Source organism: Leucoraja erinacea, chromosome 11 (genome assembly GCF_028641065.1).
Source record: "Leucoraja erinacea ecotype New England chromosome 11, Leri_hhj_1, whole genome shotgun sequence".
Lineage (NCBI taxonomy): Eukaryota > Metazoa > Chordata > Chondrichthyes > Rajiformes > Rajidae > Leucoraja > Leucoraja erinaceus.
Genome location: NC_073387.1, coordinates 42,795,536 through 42,817,897, shown reverse-complemented (window position 1 = coordinate 42,817,897; position 22,362 = coordinate 42,795,536). Strand labels below are relative to the sequence as shown.

The following is a 22,362-nucleotide window of genomic DNA, read 5'->3' as shown; positions in this document are numbered from 1 at the left end:
CATACTCCAGCCACACCTATAACTTACCTGGGCCTTTCTTGTAGGCCATCTGCAGCCCAGACTCCTAATGCCATGGCCTACATGGCAACTGCGCCTCAGGCATCGCACTGTCTCTTAAATTTTAATAGATTTTAAATGACACTGAATGTAAGTAAATAATTGAATATTATTAAAAATTTAAATTCTAATTTCAAAAATAAGTTTGACTAAAAGCACAAAGTTATCAACAAAAACATTAAATTAAAGCAGCATATGCCTTCCACATTGCTTCCTAAATATTTGACTTCTAATCCACATTGAAGTCACCAGGATCTGACTTGCCAAAGGACCTGAGAACCAAATCCTCAGTGTATTGTTGGCAAATCTAAAAGTTCAGGGATCCCGCTGCAAGCAAACCTCAAGATCCCTGCATCGTCTTTTTAAACAAAAGCAGCAGTATTACTATTTGTTGCTGCATCAATAACGATAAGAAATAGAGGATTAGAAATAGAATTATGATTTGTTTAATTCAGAGGAATACTAACATTTTTACAATCCATTAATGCAACTAACAAAAGGACACAAAATGATCCGCTCCCGAAACAGAACTTCGTTTTTTATAATGATTCAATTTTCCTGTTATTTTCTGCATCTGCCGAAGCAGGATTCTGAAGGCAAGTGCAGTAATCTCTTTAAAAAGGTAAGGAGGCTGATTTTGATGAATCCCTGCATGGTCACATCCAGTACAGCTAGATATTATTAATGAGTAGGAAAGAACTGCAGATGCTGGTTTACACCGAAGATAGACACAAAATGCTGGAGTAACTCAGCGAGATAGGCAACATCTCTGGAGAGAAGGAATGGGTGATGTTTCGGGTCAAGGACCTTCGACCCAAAACGTCACCCATTCCTTCTCTCCAGAGATGTTGCCTGTCCCACTGAGTTAGTCCAACATTTCAAGATTCAAGGGAGTTTATTGCCATGTGTCCCTGATAGGACAATGAAATTCTTGCTTTGCTTCAGCAATACAGAACATAGTAGGCATGACTACAGAACAGATCAGTGTGTCCATATACCATTATATAAATATATACACACATGAATAAATAAACTAATAAAGTGCAAATAAACAGATAATGGGCTATTAATGTTCAGAGTTTTGTCCGAGTCAAGTTTAATAGCCAGCTGTGGGGAAGTAGCTATTCCTGAACCTGGCTGTTGCAGTCTTCAGGCTCCTGTACCTTCTACCTGAAGATAGCGGGGAGATGAGTGTGTGGCCAGGATGGTGTGGGTCCTTGATGATACTGCCAGCCTTTTTGAGGCAGCGACTGCAATAGATCCCCTCGATGGAAGGCAGGTCAGAACCGATGATGGACTGGGCAGTGTTTACTACTTTTTGTAGTCTTTTCCGCTCCAGGGCGCTCAAGTTGCCAAACCAAGCCACGATGCAACCGGTCAGCATGCTCTCTACTGTGCACCTGTAGAAGTTAGAGAGAGTCCTCCTTGACAAACCGACTCTCCGTAATCTTTTCAGGAAGTAGAAGCGCTGATGTACTTTCTTAATAATTGCATCAGTGTTCTCGGACCAGGAAAGATCTTCAGAGATTTGCACGCCAAGGAATTTGAAGCTCTTGTCCCTTTCAACTATCGACCCGTTGATATAAACAGGACTGTGGGTCCCCATCCTACTCCTTCCAAAGTCCACAATCAGTTCCTTGGTTTTGCTGGTGTTGAGGGCCAGGTTATTGTGCTGGCACCATATGGACAGTCGCTCAATCTCTCTTCTATACTCTGACTCATCCCCATCAGTGATACGTCTCACCACAGTGGTGTCGTCAGCGAACTTGATGATGGAGTTCGCGCAATGACCGGCTACGCAGTCATGATTATAGACAGAGTACAGCAGGGGGCTGAGCACGCAGCATTGAGGTGCTTCCGTGCTGATTGTTATCGAGGCGGACACATTTCCACCAATACGAACAGACTCTGAATGAGTCTCTGAATGAGGAAATCGAGGATCCAGCTATGCGCATAGACACAGTTCTGTGAGTTTGGTAACTAACTTGGAGGGGATGATTGTATTAAATGCCAAGCTGTAATCAATGAATAACAGCCTGATATACGAGTTTTTGTCGTCCAAGTGGTCCAGAGCGGAGTGGAGAGCCAGCGAGATTGCATCCACCGTTGATCTGTTGTGGCAGCAAGCGAACTGCATTTTGTGTCTATCTTAGATATTATAGAACATTATTTCACCACAACAAAGTATTATTGCTTTAAAAAAAGACACAAAAGTCTGGTGTAACTCAGCTGGTCAGGTAGCATCTCTGGAGAACATGGATAGGTGATGTTTCGGGTCGAGACCCTTCATCATCTATCTATGATATTTCGGAGATCTTTCCTGGTCCCGGCATACTGATGTAATTATAAAGAAAGCAATCAGTGCCTGTACTTCCTGAGAAGATTACGGAGAGTCAGTCAGTATGTCAAAGAGGACTATCTTGAACTTCTACAGGTGCACAGTGGAGAGCATACTGACTGGTTGCATCGTGGCTTGGATCGGCAACTTGAGTGTTCAGGAGCGGAAAAGAATGCAGAAAGTTGTGACCACTGCCCAGTCCATCAGCGGCTCTGACCTCCCCACCATCGAAGGGATCTATTGCAGTCGCAGCCTCAAAAAAAGCTGCCAACATCATCAAGGGCCAACACCATACTGGCCACACACTCCCCTCTCCGCTGCCATCAGGTAGAAGGTACAGGAGCCTGAAATCTGGTGCATCCAGGTTCAGGAACAGCTTCTTCCCCACAGCCATCAGGCTATTAAACTCCCCATCAAACAAACTCTGAACTATAACAGCCTATTGCACTTTATCTGTTTATTTATGTGTATACAGTATATATGGTCTATGCTATATAGACACACTGAACTGTTCTGTATTTATGCTTACAATACTCTTGTGCTGCAGCAAGCAAGAATTCCATTGCCCTATCTGGGACACATGACAATAAACTCTCTTGACTTGACTATGTTCTCCAGAGAGTCACTCCAGCATCTGCAGGTCTTTGGCTTTACAATGTAACTACCAAATTTAACTAAGGCAACTACAACATGTAAGTGGAAATTGTCACCAAGATTGCTGGGACATCTTAAGATTGACTAGCCAGGATAAGATTGGGAGGGCTGAGGGAACGCTTGAGATCAAGAGAACAGGTGAGGATTTGAGCAGTTTAATGGCTGGAGGTTGGTGTAAGCTACTGAACCTCAGTGTCCCATTGTTCTCTCCAGTTGCTTTTCCCCCATCAGCTGGCTGTGGCAATGCTCAACTCTGAAACCAAATAAGTTAAGTAACTTCTAAGGAGTTCCATATAATGTCAGATAATTGATATTTAGTATACCTAGGGTGAGCTCAGCAGCCCAACATGCACTTATACCAGTTCACCAATCTTCCGAAGAGAAAACTTGTTTGGTGCTGACAGTTATGAGAACTTCAGAACATCAGTCCCATTATATATTACCCACAATGGTACTCATGAAATAAAGATGGTACAGCATTAAGGATGGCTCAGATGATCAAGGCAAGTGTAGTCTGAATGGGCATGTAAAAACTATTTCAATCACTTCTACAAGATTGGAACTATGGGTCGACAAGAACAAAATCGATCCATTAATTCAAAGTCCAAGCAAGTAATAAGCCCATGTTGAACTCCACAAGGAAATCCATCGCTACTATGTAGCATAAAAATCACAAAATCGTGAATAGAATCCTAGCTTATTTTGCCCAAATAGCCCAAACCTGCTCTTATTCCATATCACTGATTTTTTTCTACGTGTATCGATATATTTCCACTTGGCAATTACTAAGCTGCTCCTACCACACAATCAGACTCCAGATAATATGAATTAATTGCAAGAAAAATGTTTTTCCTAATGCCACTATAGTTGTTTTGTAAATGATTTTAAAGTTATGTGCAAAAGGGTACAAAGTGCTAGAGTAACTGAGCAGGTCAGGCAGCATCACTGGAGAACATGGATAAGCAATGATTTGGGTCGAGACCCTTCTTCGTTGTGTTCTTTTTTGTATTAACCAGCATCGTTACTTCTTTGTTTCTAAATGTATGTGCTCTGGTTCCATACCCGTCTCCTTTGGGTACAGTTTTTTTCTATTCACATTGCCCAAACCTTGTGCTGCACTGAAGCTGAACACTATGTCAATCCTTAATAGTCGTGCAGTCGTACCCTATGGAATTGATAGCAGTAGGGGTGCGCAACTATTAAGGATTGAGATAGACCACCTATCTGGGCTGCAATAGATCCAGTTCCAGATTCAACAAGATGCAGCTACTACATGATTCCACAAATGCGTTTGATGGGATTATAAAACTACAGGGAAATATAATCTCATGCAAGGCAAGTAGCACATTGTACATTTACCAGGGTGAGTCCAAGTTGCTGTCACAGAAACAGAAACTGTGCCTGAAAGATTGATGAAGGCAAAGATCCTCATTGCAGTTGGCACTCCAATTGAATAATCAAACTGAGGAACTGTTTGGATCTACATGATTAAAATGGCGCATGATTGAACAAAGGCACTATCTCTCCAGTAAGAAGAAATCTTCCTTCTACTCGATGCCAATAAGAGATTTTAGCTTGCAGAGCTCAACTGTGGAAAAGTGTTTCTAATGGTCTAATTTGCATGTCGTGGCAGATTTGGTGGCTGCCTTCTGAGATGGGTACTGCACCTCAAAACATTTCAACCCAGCCTGATGACTTGCTGGAGCAGAAACTATAGTAGATGCTGCTTTTTGTCAATGGAGAGGGGCAGAAGGTGCAGATGCAGAGATGAACGCCGACATGGCTAATTAACAACCAACTATTCAAAAAAGGGGGAGAGAAAACAGGGAACTACATACCAGTTAGCCTAACATTGGTGACAGGGCACTTAGAAAATATCAGTGGGATTAGTCAAAGTCAACGTGGATTCATGAAAAGGAAATGTTTGACAAAATTATTGAAGTTTGTTTTGTGGTTGTACAGATAGAATAGACAATGAAGAACCAATGACTATGGTATATTTGGATCATCAGAGGCCTTTGATACAATCCCACATAAAGAGTTAAGGGCCTGTCCCATTTTTCCGAGCTGCTCGTGAATTCTCCCAAGTTTTCCACTTGATTCTAACTTGGGGAATGTTAGTAACGGGTCAGTAGGTATATTGTAGTGACTCGTTATGTCAGCCGTAAGTACTCGGGGCATTATATGTTGCAATTTTTCTCCTCCCGATTATCTTTTTACTCATGGATATTTTTTGTCATGGTGGAAAAAACGTCCCGACGTACCTGATGCCCCGAGTACCTACGGCTGACATAACGAGCCGCTATGATAGATCAACGGATTCTTACGGCCTCCTACGGACCCGTTACGAACATTTTCCAAGTTTGAATCAAAAGGAAAACTCGGGAGAATTCGTCAGCAGCTTGGGAAAGTGGGACAGGCCCTTTAATGTGTAAATTAAGCACTTGGGATTAAGGCTAATATACTAGTAGACTGAAAATTGATCTTCAGAAAAAAAATGGGCACAATGTTTTTTTTCTTGAGTTGGCAGGCAGTGACTAGTTGAGTAACACAAGGACTAATACTTAGGCCCCAGCTACCCACAATATAAATCAGTGATTTGGATGAGGGAACTTTGTCAATGGCACAAACTGGATGGGATTATGAGTTGTAAAGAAGCAGAAAGGTGTCAAGGCAACCTAGACTAAAGATATAGCTGATGGAGTATAATATTGGTATATATGAAGTTTTCCATTTTGGTAGAAAAGAAGAAAGGCTTTTATTTAATAGTGGTAGACTTTTTTCAATTGTTTGAAGCCTTTGGTTGAACATGAAATTCCAGATAAACACTGGGCTTTTCAGTCTGAAGATTTTACTTGCCAGGTAACAGAATGCAAGGTGAAGTTGTAATTGACAAACTCCCTACCCTCATCTCCCTGCATGCACGCACACAACATTTGATGCAGGTGAGTTTTCTACATTTATGGATTAAATTGAAATACATTTGTATAATCATGTCACCATATTATCATATTGGCCAAAGTCTAATGGAAAGAAAGGGGATACTCCAATAAATATCAACATGATATAATTATCAATAATAACAACAATTACCCTTAAACTGTAACCCTTAAACAAATAAAAGAAAATATCTTTAAAATTCCAATTTTGCTTTTAGCTGTTCTAACGTCATCTAACATACTCACCTTAATTATGTTGCAGTTACAGATGGAATGGAGACAGTTCTAAATCATTTACCAGTAAAAGATTTTTCTGTGTACTTACCCTTCCACACTGCATAGATCAGCTAGAGTTGTTAATAATTGGCCTGCAGATCAGTAAGATTTTGAATGCCAGAATGGAAGATTTAGGCTTGCTTTTCCAAACAAATGGTCAAAACAAAAACTGAATTATGTAGTTAATTAATATAAAATAAATGTATTATTCGATTAACTTGTCATAGATTATGAATCTCTCTTACATTTTCAGTAAACTTAAATGGAATGTGTTGACATGAAATTTGGAAGGTGGGTGTTCATGAGATGGAAAGTGATAGAAGATTGCATTAGCTTCAAAGATCATGCACTAAGCAAAGCTACACTTACCACCTGAGAGGGGTATATACACCAAATATGGGATCCAGGCCCAGGCAGGAAATCAGAAAGGATACAAAGGCAAAAGAAAAGGTTAGTATCCAACATGCAGCTGGTGGAATTTCCTCCAGTGGAGGTTACCAACTTTAGTGGAAGCTTTGAGGGGAAATGAAAACAATGTCATTTTGTCCCTATTGCAATGGAAATAAATTCAAGGGAAAACCAAAGCAAAGTGTCTGCAGTACAGCCCTTCTCCCCCTCTTGCACTGTGTTACGATTCAGACACTAGAATAACAAGAAATCTCTCAATTGATTTTAGGAGCCTATTTCAATTTGAGACACAAGTATTCCCATTTATCTCCAGTTTAGCTGCATTTTGAACTAAGCTAATAAAATACCCTTTTACGAGGAGTTTATTTTAAATGTTAATCATTCATTAAAGTTGAAGTTAATTTAAACTGCTTTCCTTTGGAGCTAATGATCTAACATATCTCAAACTAATATTTTCGGTTCACCTTAACCATATATTTTATATAATATAATCCAATTTCACACCAGCCTTATTTTAAACATTAATATCCTCCAATGTTTCTTCACAATCCATCCATTCCTCCAGAAATTATTCAAATCACCCTTCTCGTATTTTCAACTAAGGCTGCAATGCCCTAGGATTGACACTGTAGGAGCAAATGGAAAGGCATTTTGCTCCTGCAGACACATTCTTTTCTTCATCCAAAATATCCCTCAGTAAAATGTTGTTTTATTTTGGGGGGTTTTCTACTCTCAGCCATGTGAAAACATGGAAGTTTAGATGGTACTGTCTGTTTCCTAACTTATCCTTTGAATATCCTGCTAACTTTCTGATGGAATATATCCAATTGGTGTTCAGTCTCTGATGAACCAGTCAGGACTTTTCAAATTCCCTTCCTGGTCCCATCAATATCTACCATCACACCACAGTGATGTCTTCGTAACCTCCACCATGAATAGTGAAGAAATAGGAGAGCATATCTAGTTGCACCCGATTACTTACAAGATAAAATCACAATCTTGGTTGTTCCATATGAGGTATGTAAAATATTTCAGCAGAAAGCATCACAAGTTTGCAGATGATAGCACTGTTGTGGCCAGTTCTCGACAGGGTGCAAGGAGAGCCAAGCAACATGGTGTCAAGACAACAAACTCGCCTCAATATCAGCAAAATGAAGGAGCTCGTTACCAACTTCAGGAAGCAGGATTGGGCACACACCCCAATCTGCAACACAGGTGCTGAAATGGAAATGGTCTAGAGCTTCATGCTCGTAGGTATAAATATTACCAGCAATTTGATACGGTTCAACATCATTGACAAAATGGCCAAGGAAGCATATCAACATCTCTACTTCCTCAGAAGAACAAGGAAAGTCAACATATCCCCAATGAATCTTACTCATTTCTACAGATACACCATTGAAAACATCCTATGTGGCTACATCACAGCTTGATATGGCAACTGCTCTACCCAAGATCATAAGAAACTGCAGTGTTTTGGACGCAGTCCAGTCCATCACGCAAACTGCCATCCCAACCCATCGACTTCATTTGCACCATGTTGCCTCGGGAAAGCAGCCAATATCATCAAGATCCAATCACACCTTAGTCACTGTCTTCACCCCTCTCCCATCAGGCAGAACAAACAAAAGCATGAAAGCAAAGGTAGACAAAAATGCTCGAGAAAATTAGCAAGTGAGGCAGCATCTATGGAACAAAGGAAATAGGCAACGTTTCAGGTCGAGACCCGTCTTCAGATTGATGTGAGGGTGGGTGGGGGAAGTGAGGGGAGAAAGAGAAGAAAGGAAGAGGCGGAGACAGTGGGCTGATGGAGAGCTGGGAAGGGGAGGGGATAGCAGGGATTACCTGAAATTAGAGGTCAATGTTCATACGGTTGGGGTGTAAACTGCCCAAGTGAAATACGAGGTGCTGCTCCTCCAATTTACGGTGGGCCAAACTCTGGCCATGGAGGAGGCCCAGGACAGAAAGGTCGTTCAGAATGGGAGGGGGACTTGATGTGCTGAGCCACCGGGAGATCAAGTTATTGCTATTCGAGCGGTCGCCAAGCCTACACTTGGTCTCACCGATGTAGAGAGAGGGGATGGAGTCAAGGGGGGAGGTAAAGCGACAAGTGTAGCATTTCCTGCGGTTGCAAGGGAAAATGCCAGGAGAGGGGGTGGTTTGGGTAGGAAGGGACAAATTGACCAGGGAGTTACGGAGGGAGAGGTCTCTGCGGAAAGCAGACAGGGGAGGAGATGGGAAGATGAGGCCAGTGGTGGGATCCCATTGGAGGCGGCGAAAATGTGGAAGGATTATTTGTTGTATGTGAAGGCTGGTAGGGTGGAAGGTGAGGACAAGGGGGACTCTGCTTTTGTTGCTGTATTAGCATGAAAGAAAGCATTACCAGATTCAAAAATGGCCTCTTCACCACTCTTATACGGAACTCTCAAATGCTAAGGATGTATTTCCGATCTTCCAATCTTCCTTGTTGCACCCCTTGCACTTTCTCTGCTGCAGTAATACCATACTGGTATTGTTTCATTTTCCTTATTGCATTCTCTTATTACTTCTTGTACTCATGTATTGTATGATTGCACTCATATATGGTATGATCAGCCAAGGTGGCACATAAAACAGTTTTTCACTATTGTAGTAAATGCGACAATATTACACCAATACCTATATAAATCATGTGTACGAAAGAACTGCAGATGCTGGTTTAAATTGAAGGTAGACACAAAATGCTGGAGTAACTCAGCAGGACAGGCAGCATATCCGGAGAGAAGGAATCGGTGATGGTTCGGGAAATGTCACCCATTCCTATATAAATCATATGTACTGGCTCATGTTTTGCTTTCTAGTGTTCTATTAAAGCATCTCTGGTTTATAATTAATCATGTTATCCATTATTATTAGTACTATTTTATTTAATCCACTGAAATACCTGCTTACTATTATTGCTGTTCCCAGATTGTAATGAGCTTTCTCCTTCCTAGTTCTAAATAAATTGCCTAATTGCTTGTCACCGAGTATGAATGCCTTCAACATCACAAGCATCCCTAAATATCTGACACTCCCTTGAAAACTGCACTGGAGACCACAGTATACTGCGAACCAGTGCCCATTCATCGTATTGCATGCAGTGTTTTATATCAGTGGTATCTGCTCTATTAACTGCTGATTCCATGCAGGCACTATTAGGTGAGCTGGTTGCACGCTTTAACAGGATCCTGACATTAAGAATAGATAGCACTTCTTAAAAATAGCCTGTGTTACTTCAAAAAGTGGTGTACTGTGGCCACATAATGTAGTGTGACCTCTGCTGTGATTTATTGTTGAGAAGATTTTTTTTTCTCTCTAAATGTGAAATTTCAGAATTATCCCACTTCAAATGGTGATAGCTATTGAGTCTTAAAATATATTTGTTGTTGAGAGAAATACATTTTGTGGACTATGTGAGAATCAAAGATCATGGGAGCAGGCAGGAAAGTGTAGTTGCCAAAGTCACAAGCTTTTTGAATGCCATTTCCTATTCCAACTCTAATTTCATGTTACCATGAAACTAATTACAAGGGTGTCAAATAATATGCTAGACATCTTGGTGGAAAGTAGTTGTGTATTTGCGGTGGTAAGCAGGATATTATCCCGTGTAGAACCCACCAATGGAAGAGTAATAAATAAATTCCCAGTTTAATTTGACCTGATATTCTTCCTCTCAATTCAATTTTCCTTCGTCAAGTGTATGCAGCTCTTTTCCCTTCCACTCCCGGACCACAATCCAATCCTTTTTCTTTTTGAAATTCAGATACACAAGAATTGGAGCCTTCTCAGTCACTGGAGTAAGATGAAGACATTTTATGATTTTGAACTCAAATACTGACATTAAGACTATTTTGTATCTAGCACAACCGAGTTTTTGAACACGGCGAGACACAATACTGGAATGGATAACACAAGAGCCAGATTGTGAAAGGATGAGATCACTCAGCAGTTCAGCTGCGGTTATGAGAGAACAACAGAATAATGATGGACTGTATAATATATTATTAGAGCCCTGGGAAGCTTGCAAGAGGGCTACAATCATTATCAAGGTCTTTGCTGATACCAATCACAGATCCAGCTCAGACTGCTGCAAGTCCAGGCTGATATGGTGCAGCCTGAAGCCCAGCCTCCTAGAATCACCATAAGGTTACTCCACAGAAGGAGGTCATTCTGTCCACCATGGGCATATGACTCTCAACCAGATGAATTCACAAACTAATTCCACATCCTGATACCTTTCTCCATAGTCTTTAAACATTTGCTTCATCATACATTTATCCTAATGCATTCTGGAAGGCCACAATGAAACCTGGCTCCACTATGTCAGCTCGCATTGCTTTGCAGATTTCAACCACATAATGCATTTTTACCTCTTCATGTCACTCTTACTTCACTTTACTTTACAGTTCTCATCTCTACTCCTTGATGTCTTCACCAATGCGAATAATCACCCACCTGCACTCAGTGAAGAACTTCATCATTTAAAACGTTATAGCCTTCTCCTCTGTAATAAATAAAATACAGCCACCTATACTATCCTTTAATTGAAATCCAATACCTCATTCCAGAAGTCATTCCTGTAAATCTTTCTAATGCCTCCTCATCTTTTAAAACAGTATCCTTTATTTTATCTTATTTCTGCACCTTCTTCCTCGTTATTGTTCCACATTAAAGGTTCACCTGCCTGTGCCAACAGCCCATCTCCATTTTATGTAATCTATCACTATACTCCTCACAGCTCACAATACTGCAGAGCTTTGTGACATCTGCAGATTTAGAAATTGTAACTTACACCCCCAAGTCCAGGTCATTAACACAGTTCAGAAAAAAAGAATGGCCTCAATACCATTTTCAGGGTATGCAACTGTTCAATTTTCTTCAGACCATAGAACAACTATTCACCACAACTCACATTTGACTTTTATTCATTAAACTTAATTTCCATGCTATCATCGTCACATTTGTGCCAAATACTTCAACTATACTGAGAAACTGGTTATACAGAACTATATGAGAGGCCTTCTGAGATCCATGCACAACACATCAATTGCATTACCTTCATTAATTCTACCATTGTAATATCAAAGGCCAGATCTCGATGGCTCCTTAGGCCACCTCTACTCTTCCTTTTAGATAACCATTCATCATCTGGGCTGCAAAGAAATACCATGAAGAATTACGAGAACAAGCGAATTTCATGCAGAAAACAAGCAATAAGGCGTTGCAGAAGGGTCGTCATTTTATTTGGAACTATACATCATAATTGAATACATAAATTTGGATTGGATGATGCATTGTCTAGTCCGCAGGCAGTAAATGTAAATGGTACCAAATTACATGGAGAAATTTGTGATTTTTCTCTTTTTTCTGTCTGCTTGTCTCAGGAAAAAAATGAATGTGAAGATGTCTCTCTTTGCGTAAAGAACCTAAATGGCCATCCTCATTTGAGCGCTACTGATTAAATATTAAATGCTTCAAAGTTAAGATCTGCCATCTGGTTTACCATTGGTAGCCAGAAGTGGCGGCGTTGCCCAAGCAGCTTCGGCTCGCCTGCAGTCCGTCTGTCTTTTTCTTTTTTTTTGTTGTTTTCTTTTGTCTTGTTAGATGTATGTTTTAGTTTATTTTTAGATGTGTATGTGTGGGGGGGTGGGAAAAATTTGTTTTTAGTCTCTTCTTTCGGGGGGGATGTGACCTTTTCTTTGTCGCATAGAAACATAGAAAATAGGTGCAGGAGTAGGCCATTTGGCCCTTCGAGCCTGCACTGCCATTCAATATGATCATGGCTGATCATCCAATTCAGTATCCTGTACCCCCGTCTCCGTCTGCGCTGAGGCCTAATCGCGGAGCTGGCGGCCTCCAACTGGGACCGAGCTTGAGGCTCCGGAGGCAGAGCCAGGACAAACCATTGTGAAGCTGGCCGACTTCGGGGTTGTGGTGGAGCTGCGGCGACGGCCCGACTTCGGAGCCTCGGAGGCTTCGGCCGCGGGCCCAGTGGACGACAACATCGGGAGCCCGCAGGTCCCAGGTTGGTGACCGATTCTCCGGAGCTCCCGCAACAATAGTTCGTCCGTTGGACTGGAGGATGGCAGCTTCGTCTGCCCCGGGCCACGGAGTTTGAACCGGCCCATTCATGGAGCTAGGATTCGTCCGCGGGACTTACCATCACCCGATGGGGGGGGCCCAACATCGAAAGGATGGATCGCCTCAATGCAGAGGGAGAACAAGGAAGGAGAGACAAGGACTTTAAGAATTTTGCCTTCCATCACAGTGAGGAGGTGCCTGGTAGACTCAATGTGATGGATGTTAAACAGTGCTCATTGTGCGTTCTGTTATTTTAATTTTTTGTTCTGACTGCAAGGTATGCAATTTCGTTCAAACTGAAGACAGTTTGAATGACAATAAAGGATGCTTTATACATACTTTATAGGCAATATTGAGGTTGTAGTTGAGTGCTGCAGTAATTGCCAGATTTTAGTAATGTCAAATATCTGAAGCATTCATATTTGCTGAAGGCGAGGTAAGAGGAGTAGCTTCCAAAAGAATCCTCAGTAGCAATTACTATATCTCCCATAATGAGCCTGACTGTCTCTTTTGGCATCATCTTCATATCTGCCTAGTCTCTTTTGATTATCCCAGCCATACTCAGCTTCCAGAAGAAGACCTGTAAGAGCACCCATGTTTGGAAACAATTTACTTCGGGATAAGCTTAAAAATTGATATAAATGTATATTGATACCAATCAGAACATTCCTCTTGGCCTATTTAAATGTTTAGCTAAATTCCAATTCAGACGTTGGGGGAAGGGCCTGTTTCCATATTGTATCTCTAAACTGAACTAAACTAACTAATACATATGCAACTGCATGACACCTGCAACCTGAATAAATCATCCAAGGAGAACCTGGTTGTGGAGGGCTTTTAAAATTATTTTAATGCTTGTTCAATGCACATGGTTATGCAGGCTGTTGGCACCAATATGGTTTTCAGAAATGGAGGAGTTGCAATTCTCTTGATTTTGGGCTTTTGACTTCAGAGATACAGGACGGAAACAGACCCTTAGGCCCACCAAGTGTGTTGCCAATTACGAACACCCTATACATCAACACTATTCTATACACTCGGGCCAATTTACAGAAGCCAATTAGCCTACAAACTTGCACGTCTTTGGAATGTGGGAGGAAACCAGAGCACACAGAGAAGACCCACCCGGTCGAAGGGAGAACATATAACGTTCTGTATAGTCAGCATCCATAGTCAGAATCAAACATGGGTTTCTGGCACCTTTCGTCAGCAACTCTACCACTGCACACTGTGCCGCCCTTTTTTAAAAACATTTGAAAATTCAGTAACAAATGCAACATCAGGGAGGGGGATCAGATTGCTAGAACTTTAACAGTTGGTGTTTGGAAAAGTGGTGTCATGGAGGTATACAACACCGCAACAGCCCCTTTGGGACAACTCATCCACGCTGACCTAGTTGTCTAATCCAGCTCGTTCCACTTGCCTGATCCTGGTCTGTATTCCCCAAAACTTTTCCTCTCCATGTCCCTGTCCAAACGTCTTTGATTTTTAATAATGTACCAGCCTTTACCACCTTCCTTTGGCAGGTCATTCCACAAAGCACCACCCTCTCTTAAAAAGTTGCCCCTCAAGTCCCCTTTAAATCTTTCCCCTCTCAATTAAACCAATGTATTCCAGATTTAGACTCCCGTACCTTGGGAAATAGACTGTGGCCATTCAACTTATTCATGCCTTTTGTGACTATCTAAACCTCCAGAGGTCATACGCTCCAGGGAAAACAGTTCCAGCCCAATCAGCCTCTCATAACGCTCCAGTTCCGGTAATGATTTTGCATACTGACTGTTTAATCTGCCTTCTGTGCACACTATGATTAGATGTGCACGCAAATCTCTTTGCCAAGACAACATGCAAACTACATCCCATTGGAAGCATGCAACTGCATCCCAGACCTCATTAACAAGCATTAGGATTCCATAGAATCTAAAGTGCAAGCATAGCACGCCCAGTTTTCTCCCTATCTTCCTCTATTTTCATGCTTCAGTTAATTTAAGAATTTGCTCTTCTTAACAAATATAGCTGTGGGTTCTCAATTATTTGCTGCTCTATAATGAAACCCACCAATGTTGTAAGATGTCATCTAGAAAATTCAAACTTAAAAAGAATTCATCGCTATTAAAACTTAAATCTACAAAGTATTTAGATTTATAAATATTTTGATTCTTGTTCTAAAGTTGCATTTAACAAACATCAGGGAATAGTGAATAAAAATTACAATACTAACAATGGTGCATAAATTTAAATTTTTTAACATGAAATAATACTTAAAGAAGCACAATATTATCCCTTGTTATTATGTGATAAACGGTTAATTTATTTCTGTTTACCACTTTCATAACTTTTATTATTATGATATTCTTAAATATTATATCTGAAAATACATACATGACCATGCAAGTCTGTGTTCAAAAGCATTAGTGCACATGTTAGTGTATGGACTCCATCTGAAAAAGAAAATAAATACTTTTCACCATGGTTTGCATGTATAAGATTAAAGTATTCATGGTCCTGCAGCAGAATTGAGATCAAATAAGTGTTAGAAGAAGTGTTAGAAGTTTTGGTTCTAAACAACCTTTTGCCATCGTCCCAGGTGAAATAATTTAAGTAAACATGCATCATTTGTACATAGGGTCTCACTGAGAAAAGAATAAAGTTCATAGTTTAAAGGCTCTGATTACCAAAAAGGAAACGGATCACAAATTAATTTAAATATCCATAAAATTAGACTTTTTTTTCCCCCCAAAAGGGGTGATTTTTCCAAATGGCTGATTATGATGGGGTTGGATGTGCTGCTGCAGAAAGGGAAGAACGAGTGAGTTATGCTGCGAGTGGTGCCATTAAGAAAATTGCTCTATTTGTCACAAAGGCAAAAGGTGGCAATCACATCCAAGTGTGTCTAACACTCAAATGTGGAAAAATGTTGTTTGATCTATAGAAGCTACAAAATTTATATGAATTGCAAAGGTTGGACTTTGCAACAATAACATTTATCAGCCATGTGGCCTATACACACCACCACATGCTACCCAACAAACCATCACTCAATTATGGCAGCACAGAACCAAACTAAATACATCCATTTTGAAAGATTTTGTGAATTACAGGGGTTTCCTTGAGTGAAGCAAAAAGTGATATTCATGAAACAAATGCTTGAAAGAGAAAGAGATGGAGAGGGACATTGCTCCATGACAGCTAGAGAAAACTGCTTTCAGTCAAGGAGCTTTGAGACTGTGATCCAAGTGATCCAGACTCAAAATAAAATTATTTGAGGAATACTGATTTAATGTGGTCAATGGAGGTGGTTTACATGCTCTCAGATTTAATCCATTCTTAGCCATCCTGTCATCTAAGTTCCTTCAATTGGTTTACTCTTTATTCTTTCTTTCTTATGATTCCTTTATTAAGTTACCGTAATTGGTTTCTGCTGAGACTTTACTTGCAGCCAAGGATATAAGTGCAGCCCGTACTAACTGACCAGTTCCTTTCAATTTCAGTGGTGAGAAGCTCCAATGAAATAGAATCCCTCCTTTACATATTAGCTGACATCTAACCTTTCAGCTTAGCAGCTAACTTCTTATACTTTCTTAAGATGACCTCTTCCAGAATCTTTCCTTTCATAACTAGTTCCAATAATGGAACTCCTTCTCCCCTCCAAACTTCATAACTTCTTTGATACTCATTTATGAAGTACTTTGACATTGATAGATAGGAATAATATGTTTTGCATCTTCTTCACTTCTTCTCCTATGCCCTCACCAGGAAGCTGGTTAATAGTTACACTCTCTTTCCTTCTGGTATGTAATGTGCTTCTTTATTGGATTGTCACCAATTTGTAGACCAGTTTGAAAATTTCAATACAGGAGGATTGCTTTCAGATGTAAATTACAAATTTCCATGTACTATATATGAAATTAAAAATACTGACTACACAATCATACCTTCAGAAATTAATTAAAAGATCATATATGACTAATGCCTAAATTATTTAAAGTAACAATAAAGTATACTAAAAAGCCATTTTATGAATTCATTGATTAGATATATTCTGTATTCAAATTATTGAACTAATATGTAGGAAGAAACTGCAGATGCTGTTTTAAACCAAAGATAGACACAAAATGCTGGAGTAACTCAGCGGGACAGGCAGCATTTCTGGAGAGAAGGGGTGGGTAACGTTTTGAGTCGATCCCCTTCTTCAGACTGATGTCAGGGGAGAGGGAGGTACATAGCTAACGACGTGTATAGATAAGGCAGTGTAAGGTGTGAAAACAGGACAAAGGGAATGGAGATCAAGAAAATGTAGATCATTGCTAGGTGGGAGAAGGTAACAACAAAGCAAACAGAGATAAAATCTAGTCGAAGACTGCAAGACTGGTCAGAGAACTGGGAAGGGTGAGGGATGGAGAGAGAGGGGAAGTAACGATTACTTGAAGTTAGAGAAATCAATGTTCATACTGCTGGGGTGTAAGCTGCCCAAGCGAACTACGAGGTGCTGCTCCTCCAATTTGAGCTGGACCTCACTCTGACAATGGAGGAGGCCCAGGACAGAAAGGTCAGTTGAGCAACCAGGAGATCAGATAGGTTTAGGTGGACCGAACAGAGGTGTTCAGGGAAAAACGATAGCCGAGCCTGCGCTTAGTCTCGCCGATATAGAGGAGGGCAACCAGGAGATCAGGAAGGTTTAGGCGGATTGATCGGAGGTGTTCGGCGAACTAATGGATTTATTAAATTGGTGGATTTATCGTGACATGGAATAAATTATATTCTGTGATTAAATACTTGGCCATTTATCACTGTTAACTGTAGTTAGTATTGAATGACTTGGCTCATTATCCTTTTGGCATGTTTACTTGTACTATGTTTAATCCAACTTTAAAATTCACACAAGCTACTAAAAACACCTATAAAACAAAGGAACATTCCAAATACGTGCATATTTTTAATTTCCTCAGATTGATGAATATGAAAGCACTTTTTTTTTTCTATTTACATTGTATTGATTACTCATGACTGAATAGATTTGTTTTAAAGCACTTACCAATCTCGCCTATGCACCAAATTCCCACTCACCACATTCGCAATACCAAGCTGTTTAGCAGATTTACCTTGCTCTATTCATACAATGCATGAAGCATTTTACCCTGTTCACATACAGTTCTTATGCAAATAAATATTTCATGAGTGGAGGTGACCTTATACATGCTCTAAATTATTTTAATTACAGTATTCTTGGATTCATATATTTTATAAAATTATCTTTGAAGACATAAGATATCTGTCAAAAACTTGCCACAGAAAAATAAAGAACTATAAATAATTTAACTAATTATATACTTTTCATTGTCCATTTTTGCTCCATAACTAAGAATTTATTGTAATAAACACATATACTGGAATATTTCAAATGCACTAAAACAGGAATGATTATGCTAGTACAGGTACCTTCGGAATTAATAGAATCAGGATTACATTGACAGTATCTCTTGGAAAATGGGATCAGAACTCTCTCCCGCTCCTGAGTTTCACCCATCAATGGAAAAGCTTTCAAAAAACACCTAATGGAAAAAGGAAACAGGGAAACTGTTAAGTCACCAATAAAAACAAAACTTTATTTTACTATTTGCATACAATCTGATTGTGGCAGTTAGTGAACTCTCTTTATTGTGCGAGTAAAAATTAAACAGTGTAGCAGTCCAAATAATCATGGTGCTATCATTAGGGTGCTATTTCATTATAATTGAAATGATTACATGATATTTTACATTCCCAATTTTAAGAAGCAAATATTTGCAAAATTATAATAAGAGATGACAAAATACTGTCGGTATCGAAAATTTTAAATAAAAATAATAATATTTGAAAATACAGTGATGGAAAAAGAAGCTTGTGCAAAGCTCAACTTACGATCAAATACAACACAGGATTGTGGAGAGACTACTTCAATTGTGGAGTGTTGCCAGGAAAATAAATGGAGTTAGTGCTCAGAGAGTATATTATTATCAGGAACTTTGTACAATAGCTTCACTCTTCACAATTAATTATCAGTATTGGATATAAAACAAGCTGACAAATTTAGAGCGGAGATGAATGGACAGGGGGTGGCATCAGCCTAGACATGGAAATTAATGCTGTGGATTTATTTATTAGCTGCTGCTAAGTAGCAGCATGTAGTTGGAAATCGAACTTCAGAAGGCTTTCGACAAGGTCCCAAATAAGAGATTAGTATGCAAACTTAAAGCACACGGTATTGGGGGATCAGTATTGATGTGGATAGAGAATTGGCTGGCAGACAGGAACAAAGAGTAGGAGTAAACGAATCCTTTTCAGAATGGCAGGCAGTGACTAGTGGGGTACCGCAAGGCTCAGTGCTGGGACCCCAGCTATTTACAATATATATTAATGATCTGGATGAGGGAATTGAATGTAACATCTCCAAGTTTGCGGATGACACAAAGCTGGGGGGCAGTGTTAGCTGTGAGGAGGATGCTAGGAGGCTGCAAGGTGACTTGGATAGGTTGGGTGAGTGGGCAAATGCATGGCAGATGCAGTATAATGTGGATAAATGTGAGGTTATCCACTTTGGTGGCAAAAACAGGAAAGTAGACTATTATCTGAATGGTGGCCGATTAGGAAAAGGGGAGATGCAACGAGACCTGGTTGTCATGGTACACCAGTCATTGAAAGTAGGCATGCAGGTGCAGCAGGCAGTGAAGAAAGCAAATGGTATGTTAGCATTCATAGCAAAAGGATTTGAATATAAGAGCAGGGAGGTTCTACTGCAGTTGTACAGGGTCTTGGTGAGACCACACCTGGAGTATTGCGTACAGTTTTGGTCTCTTAATCTGAGGAAAGACATTCTTGCCATAGCGGGAGTACAGAGAAGGTTCACCAGACTGATTCCTGGGATGGCAGGACTTTCATATGAAGAAAGACTGGATAGACTCAGCTTGTACACGCTAGAATTTAGAAGATTGAGGGGGGATCTTATAGAAACTTACAAAATTCTTAAGGGGTTGGACAAGCTAGATGCAGGAAGTTTATTCCCGATGTTGGGGAAGTCCAGAACTAGGGTCACAGTTTAAGGATAAGAGGGAAGTCTTTTAGGACCGAGATGAGAAAAATATTTTTTACACAGAGAGTGGTGAATCTGTGGAATTCTCTGCCACAGAAGGTAGTTGAGGCCAGTTCATTGGCTATATTTAAGAGGGAGTTAGATGTGGCCCTTGTGGCTAAAGGGATCAGGGGGTATGGAGAGAAGGCAGGGATGGGATACTGAGTTGGATGATCAGCTATGATCATATTGAATGGCGGTGCAGGCTCGAAGGGCCGAATGGCCTACTCCTGCACCTATGTTTCTATGTTTCTATGGGATGAAGACATCCTTGGGTTCATCCAAGAATGATCCATGTACAGGAATGAGAAGCTATAGGGATTCAAAGGATGAAGTTAGGAGTGCAGTCAAGGGAAGTCTGGTCACATTCAGCTGGATAAAGTGGGTGAGGCACGAAAAGATAATGATACAGTCAACCATGTCAAACCATGACAGATAAGTTGAGAACATGGAGATTGAATAGATTACCTTGCAAACCACTGGACTTCAACCACAATCTTAAAATTCTAAATAATTATTTGTTTAATACATGACATGGCTAGGAACTGGCACAGATACATTTTTGAGGCCTGGGACAGCTCAGTTATGATCATATTGAATGGCAGGGCAGGTTTGAAGGACCAGATAGACTACTCCTGTTCCTATTTTCTTGTGTTCTATTTACAGCATCTCCAGACCTTCCTTTTATAATTTAGTAATACCTTCACTACCACCCTTCATCCTGCATTTTCATCCTCATTTCATCTCTCCAAACACCCTGGCCTATCAAAATTATTGTGTGTGTTCTTTTCACCAAACCCACCATTTCCTTCATCTTAAAACATAGTACGTGTTCTGCTTTGAACTTTCTGAGAGATCACTATCTGAAAACTAATTTGGTTTCTATCTCCACAGATACTGTCTGACCTCCTGAGCAATTCCAATATTTTATCTTTTATGTCAGATTTTCCGCTTCGATTTTGCCAATGTGCCTGTTTCTGAAGTGATGTGAATTATGAAAATTGAATGAAATTTTAATTTAAAATATTGTAACATTGCTTTGAGTGTTGTGGGGCAGTGCTGCGATTAGCGCTGCTGCCACATAGCCTCAGCAACCCAAGTTCGATCCTGGCCTCGGGTACAGCCTTTGTGAAGTTTGCATGTTCTCTCTGTATATGGGTTTCCCCCCACACCCCAAATATGTACTCATATGTTAACTGGCTATTATTTCCAAGTTTAGGTCGGAAGCAGGAAACACTGGGATGCTGTTTGGCATTTGTGAAAGAATAGACTAAATGGAAAATAAGTGGAGGAATGCGACTGCTGGGAATCCTCTGAAACCGGGTATAGACTCGATGAGCTGAATCTCTATATAACTAAAAGCAGAGCTGCCAACATTGGGTGAGAGTTGAGAGTGAGAAATTGCGAGGGAGCGTAGCGACCGATGGGGGGAGGGTGTGGGAGGGGTTGTTCCCCATCCCATAGTAGACTCCGGAGGCGGCACCAACCGGTCCGCTCCTGGCTCCGGACCAGGGTTAAAACTCCATGGGGTGTGGACAGAGCAGTCGACGGACATAGAGCCGCCGGAGGTGAGGGTGGGAGGTGTGTGCCGTGCCTCAGGGGGGAAGGGGGAGGGGGGTTGGTACTGGGACCACTGCTGCCGTGTCTCGCCTATCACACCATCTGCATGGGAGAAACTAAACTACTTTGTTTTCCCCAAAATCATCCCGCAGGCCGGTAGTTTGACAGCCCTGCTTTAAACCAATCCCCTCTAGTGCTTGAATCACATATCCTGGGAAAAAGATTATGCATTCGCCTGATATTCCCCTCATGGTTTTTACTCACCTCTAAAACAATTTTTGCTTTATTTTGAACTTTCAGCACCCGCAGATATTTGAGCGTGAGAAATTTTGTGATCAGCGTGAGAACATGAGAATTTTGTGAAATGCATGAGTTTCACGCTCAATGGGTGGGAGTTGGCAGTCCTGCTAATAATGCAAACATTTTATGCAAGTTCCAATTGTTTGGACAATAATCACTTATTACTGCTTTATAACAGTTAAGTTATTTTAAGACCATTTCAGAAATGATGGCACTCAACAAACAATCAACTAACAAATTAAAGCAAACTAAATAGAAATAACATGTTCCCTTCCTGACTACCTCATAAGTACTTTAACACTGTTAACAGAGCAAAGGGATATTAATCTCAAGAATCAAAATGGGGAAAGTGGGGGCAATTTTACTTAAATGGTCATTCTAAGCCCATTCAGATCTTCATAGAGTCAGAGTTATACAACATGTACGTGACTGGCCCAATTTGTCCATAATGATCAAGTTAGCATTCTGCGTGCCCAGGGACTGGCTGCCATTCCCAGATCAGCTCGCGTCCCAGGGACTGGCTGCAGTTCTCAGGTCAGCTCGCCTGCCTCGACCCTGCGAAAACGAATTTTGAAAAAAAACGTGGTTTTTCGGGTTACGGGCCGGATTCAGCCCGTGTG

General features: G+C 40.6%; 1 protein-coding gene across 2 annotated transcripts in view; it reads right to left on the bottom strand.

Annotated features, from left to right (window-relative positions):
* Positions 1-22,362, bottom strand: part of LOC129701721 (PH and SEC7 domain-containing protein 2-like) — a 140,873-nt gene that overhangs the window by 36,663 nt on the left and 81,848 nt on the right. For both annotated transcript variants that reach the window (XM_055643094.1, XM_055643095.1), the window contains 2 exons: positions 18,214-18,326; positions 15,157-15,215 (listed from right to left, as the gene is read on the bottom strand). In XM_055643094.1, coding sequence (XP_055499069.1) covers positions 15,157-15,215; positions 18,214-18,326 — 172 coding nt within the window. The remainder of the gene's footprint in view (positions 1-15,156; positions 15,216-18,213; positions 18,327-22,362) is intronic.